Here is a 5,619-nt window from a genome sequence, read left to right as displayed (position 1 = left end):
ATCTTCTTTCTCACGACATGGGTGCGGAGGCAGTTAGGCCTATAAGGGGTGTAGCATGGGGGACTTATCGATGGGAAGGTCTAGTGATTTCCAGACATCGGCATGTTGGTGGATTCACCCCTGTATTGGCAAATAACACAACTTATCCCTACAAGTTTCTAGGGCAGTAAGCAGGGGTGAAGCTAGCATTGAAATCATGGTGGTGCACCACCAAAGAAATATGTAAATATCTCATGTGATATATGATAAATATTAGCCAATTCCACTAATGAAATTTGCATGTCCCATAGTACTAGTGCACTAGGGCACCATAACATGGTGTCACCCTTGGTAGTAAGGATTAGTTTTGAATGAAGTATTTTCAAAAAAATTATAATGAAGTGGTAAACTAGTTTTTGCTAACAACATATACCGTTAGAAATCAATTAGAGCTCCCAATTGCCTTGGAAAGGTTTACATTGCTCAACAAAATAGATGGTAGTTTACATCCACTCGGAGCCAAAGTTTTTGTGGAAGCCAAGGCTCTCCCTTGCACGCTTAAACGAGCTTGCCAATCTTGCCAACACATAGCCGCTCTGCTGCGCCCCGTGACTAGCCACCCATAACCTGCCCTACATGCGGTTTTGTCTAGACATCACTCACTATGTCACCCTCATCTGCTATTGGGTGTGCCACAATGCTCCAATCCAGGCCTTGCCACCGCCAAAGCCTCGTGGCTGCGTTGCTTGTGGCCCCGCTTTGACACACCTCACTATGCAGCCCCTCTCGGCCACATTAGCCCTTGCCTGCATGTAGACCTAGCTATGCTTGACCATGTTTCTAGGAGAGAAAACTGGAAAGACAAGTGCATGGGGGGAGAACAAAGCAGTTTTCCTTTCATAGACCAATGGCCCTATGTGAAAGAGGGTCATGAACAAAATTTGTAACTAATAGATTATCATTAAGCACTGACAATGATTATTTATCATTCCTATGTTTTCCATTTTCATACTCTTTCGTATGTTTTTTGTTCCTTTCCTTTATTTTACTACTACACATTCATGTTATTCCTATGTTTCTAGTCATTTCTTTGTTTTAGATTCTGTACTACAAGTAGTCCTTAAGCAGGTTAAGGTAGATGTATTGTGGTATATATTTTGCTATAGTGTGACATGGCCACTTGACCTTACACCACGATAATGATCTTACACCGACCAAAAGAATCCAAATTTCGCTAAGTTAACCATGTATGCGATATATGTAATACTCCATCTGATAACGGTATATGTAACTAGACAATTTCATACTTTATATGTATTCTATATGACTATACCACATACAATCTTTGAGAACCTATCATCCTATTGTTGATATTTGGTATGACTCAAGTGCATTAAAGATGCCGCAAAGTCAAAAATACATTTACCCAAACATAGCCAATCAATACATGTGCACCTGTCGTATATAATCAACTATGTTCTAGTATTACATTGTCGCATGTAGCGTATACGACAAAACCCTCTGATCAATCGAGGACCCAATGTTAGGTTATCCATGTGTGCAATATGTAATATAACATCCGATAATACGAAAACCGAACAAATTTGTACTTTCCATATCCCATTCCTCATACATCTTAGAAGACATGTTAGCCTATTTGTGGTATGACCTAAGTACTCTGAAGATGCCACAAAAGTTAGCAATCTGATTACTTGAATGTGGCCAATCAACACATGTGCACATGCCATATCATATATCAACCAATAATAGTTTCATGTTACGACAATATTGCAACATGTAGCTTATGCTCCAAAGATTCTATGGTGAGAATCCAATGTCGTCAGGCTATTCACCTGTGGAATATGTATATCATATCTATTAATATAATAGAAGAAAAAAAATATAATTTTACGTGTCAATCTATTTGTGGAATGACTAAGTAATTTAAAGACACCGCAAAAATAGCAATCCAGTTACTCAAACATGTATAATCAACACATGTGCGCCTATTGTATGTGATCAACCTATAGCGCAGTGGTCTGAGGTTAGGGCAACATTGCAAGTTGTATCTCACTCCACAAAGATTCTATGTTCACGTGTGTGCCTATCTTATGTGATCTACCTATAGCGCAGTGGTCTGATGTTAGGGCAACGTTGCAAGATGTATCTCACTCCACAAAGACTCTATATTGATCAATAGAATCTAATGCCATTAAGCTATCCACATATGTAGTTGATCTGTAATCATCATGACAATGCTTATATTTATAGATTTAATTAACGTCGGTTGCCTGATATTTTGCTACACGACCATGCTTGCGCCCCACTGGAGAGGAAGAAGACGAAGACAATGACGGAGATAGAGACCTCATTGTCATTGGGGTTCCGACATCTTCCACTCCCGCGCTCTCCCTCTCTTCTTCTCCATCTCCGGTAGGCATAGAAGGGGATTCTAGAAGAGGAAGGTTGGCCTCACGGTGGGGATGCTAGTAGGGCGGTTTAGGAGCCCTAGCGACGATGGAGGTAGCTAGACCAGGTCATGGTAGGGGAGCTCCATGGCCAGAGCTTGCCGCAGAAGGAGGAGGTAAGGAAAGAAGGTGGCCAATGTGGATGCACTAGGGTTTCGCCGACGCTCTGCGACCATGGAGCACCGTCGAAACCCTAGCACGCCGCAGTGGGGCGGTGGGCAGCGGCGGGGCGAGGGATCCACTGGCTGGGGCTATTGAGGAGGTCGTTGGTGGGTCGTGCAGGTGTGGACGCAAGGAGGAAGAGAAACATTGCTCGTCATGGAAGCAGGGTGTGCGAACATAAGGAGGAAGACGAGTATGAGTGCGACACACCCTTATGTATATAAAGTGTGCAATTCAAGGATATAGCTATCAATTTAAGAACAAAATAAAGATACAAAGACGACGACATTGTGACCACAAGTGTGCTATCCCTTCTTACACATTTAGGGTAAAACCACGAAGTAGCATTTCTCTCGTTTCATAAAAATGCCACAGCATTATTTTTTCACCCACCCGGTTGAAATTTTGCCAAAGTCAAGTGGGCACATTAACCCCCACCGACCAGAGGCCCCAAATAAAATAATCGCAGTCCCCGTTTTCAATAAAAAAATAAACGCAGTCCCCGTTTTCAATAAAAAAATAAACGCAGTCCCATTTTCAAAAAAAAATAAAAATAAACGCAGTCCCAGCCCCGACAGGTCGCCCTCTCGCTCCTACATAAGCAGCACCCAGCGCCCAGCTACCCCCGTTCCAAAACACCACTGTCTCTCTCTGCCATCACATCACATCACAACAACAATAAAGTAGAGAAGCGAGTCAACGCTCCAGCGAACGAATGGACGACGGCCGCGACGGCAACAACTGGGACCTGAACGCCGTACTGCGCTCCGGCTGCCATGGTCCCATGCCGCCGCCGCCGCCGCCGCCGACAAGGACGGCCAACAACCCCGTCGCACGGTACGCCCCGCCACCGCCAGCTCAGCCGAGTTATGCCTTCACTGTCTTGGCCGGCGGCCTCGGCCATCAGGCCATCTCTGTGCTTCCTCAGCCGCAGGCGCTGGATCAGGATCCGCCCCACGCTGCAGGGCGGGGTCCGAGCCTGGATCTGCCGCTGCTGCCGGAGCCGGACTACACCGCAGCCGTCGGCAATACACCTGCGCCACTGAACCCACCGTGGCCAAGAAACGAAATTCCGGTGCCGTCCGTCCAGCAGCGACCAGCCGACAAACACAAGACGCCGCCTTCCAGCGGCTGTGACGCTGCAGAAGGGTCCAGTCGATCCAAGAAAAGGTACGACTAAATCTTGACTCTCGTAACTATTTATTTTTTTAAAAAGGAGACATTCATGGAAAGTGCCCATCCTATATATGTTTAATCACGTGTGTACGTCGTTGCTTTTGGTCGTGGCGGTACGCAGGGACAACAGGACAACCAAAGAGAGCAAGGTGGTTCTGGTGCTAGCCGAGGATCCGACGCCACCAGACTCGTGGGCGTGGCGCAAGTACGGGCAGAAGTCGATCAAGGACACCCCGTACCATCGCAGCTACTATCGATGCAGCACCGACAAGAAGTGCAAGGCGCGGAAGCATGTGCAACGCTGCCTCACCCAAAGCTTCCTGGCCGTCTCCTACATCGGCGAGCACAGCCACCCGATGCCGCTGGCCCGCAACGGCCAAGCCGGCACCACTCACCAGAAGCCGCCGCCGCGGCAGCCTACGTCGCCGTTCATCAGGACCCCCGCCAAGGAGGACCAGCCGCATCATCAGGCTCCAGCTCCGCCGCCGGCCACGTCGTCGTCGCCATTCGCCATGATCTCCGCCGCGAAGCAGACTCCGGCCCCGCCGGCGTCCGCGTCGCCCTCGCTGCAGTCTGTTTCGGCGATGCCCCTCGGGATCAAACACGTGGAGCAGCCGCCGCAGGCTTCGGCTCCGGCTCCGGCTCCGGCTCTGGCACCGTCGGCGGCGTCGGCGTCGCCCATGATGTCCCCTACCACGCTGTTGCGTCCGCCGTACGCGGACGTTTACAAGGAGGGGGACGACAGCCACAGCCACCCCATTCCATTCGTCTGCAACTGCCTCGTCTGCACGACCCGCCAGAAGACGCCGCTTCTGGTGCCTCCGTCGTCATCGGCCATCGAGACCCGTTCCTGGGTGAGCCAACCGGCTCTGCTGGTACGCGTGCCCTATTCGCTTTCACCCAACACCACAATGCCGCCGTCGATCGCCATTGCTTAATATCTTAGCCGTGCAGGAACAGCAGCAGACTCCAGCTCTACCGGCGTCCGCATCGGCCTCGCTATCATCAAACACGCCGGTATCGCCGCTGCTCAGCTTCCAAGCCGAGGAGCGGCCAACTCAGGTCCCGGCACCGGCTCTGCCACCGTCTGTATCGACGCTGATGTCGCCTAGCGCGCTGTTGCCCCCGCCGTCTGTGGAGTTCGACAACGAGAAGGACGATGACGCCGTCGCCGTCAGAATGCTGCTCAATGACATGGACATGACTCCCGAGGATGCACTGAAGTTTGTTAACCCTGAAGAAGAGCCCCTGGATGGCGTTGGCGACGACCTTCTGATCCCGACGCCTGAAGAGCTAGCACCGTTCTACTACGGTGATGAGGAAAACATGCTATACCCGATGGCTTCTGAGCCCGCATCAGGAGGCAGCCGCAACACTAAGGCATGATATATGAGAGCCTGCCGCCTGCAGAGGCGAGCCACTTGGAGTGGTATATGTGCATAAATTGCCAATTGCCATGCACAGTATGCTAATGTATGTGACTCCATGGATGAACCGAGTAGCTAGATAATCAGAGAAGTTGAATGTGATAGCGATGCTAAAGGGTCTGTGCGAGAGAAGAAATCGAATACACTGATACAGTATTCTCGGTACCAGTGTGTCTAAGTAAGTACTCCTCTGTATCAAATTATAAGTTACTTTGCCTTTTTTTAATACATCCATTTTACTATACATCTAGATATAATAATATATTTAGATATATAGCAAAATGGATGAACAAAAAACGTCAAAGTGACATAATTTGGAACCGAGGGAGTATTTTTAGTGAAGTTTAAACTCAGTAGCAAGTTCTACATTAATTATGGTATTGTAATGCATAATTATCCCAATCAAC

At 48.7% G+C, this 5,619-nt stretch overlaps 1 protein-coding gene across 1 annotated transcript; it reads left to right on the top strand.

Annotated features, from left to right (window-relative positions):
* LOC110431149 (extensin-like) lies at nucleotides 3,325-5,171 on the top strand. The gene is made up of 3 exons (XM_021449863.1): nucleotides 3,325-3,779; nucleotides 3,907-4,660; nucleotides 4,740-5,171. The coding sequence occupies exons 1-3, from the start codon at nucleotides 3,325-3,327 to the stop codon at nucleotides 5,169-5,171; spliced, it is 1,641 nt and encodes a 546-aa protein (XP_021305538.1).

This window comes from Sorghum bicolor, chromosome 10, assembly GCF_000003195.3.
Source record: "Sorghum bicolor cultivar BTx623 chromosome 10, Sorghum_bicolor_NCBIv3, whole genome shotgun sequence".
Taxonomy (NCBI): Eukaryota; Viridiplantae; Streptophyta; class Magnoliopsida; order Poales; family Poaceae; genus Sorghum; species Sorghum bicolor.
Note: the sequence above shows the minus strand (reverse complement) of the source record. Positions and strands in the feature narration are given on the sequence as shown.

What these genes read in the sequence shown, in the direction of transcription:
- LOC110431149 (XM_021449863.1), top strand. Translation starts at nt 3,325, where the DNA reads ATGGACGACGGCCGCGACGGCAACAACTGGGACCTGAACGCCGTACTG. An exon ending in TCCAGTCGATCCAAGAAAAG is followed by an intron (nt 3,780 to 3,906) that starts GTACGACTAAAT and finishes GGCGGTACGCAG; the next exon opens with GGACAACAGGACAACCAAAG. An exon ending in TGAGCCAACCGGCTCTGCTG is followed by an intron (nt 4,661 to 4,739) that starts GTACGCGTGCCC and finishes TTAGCCGTGCAG; the next exon opens with GAACAGCAGCAGACTCCAGC.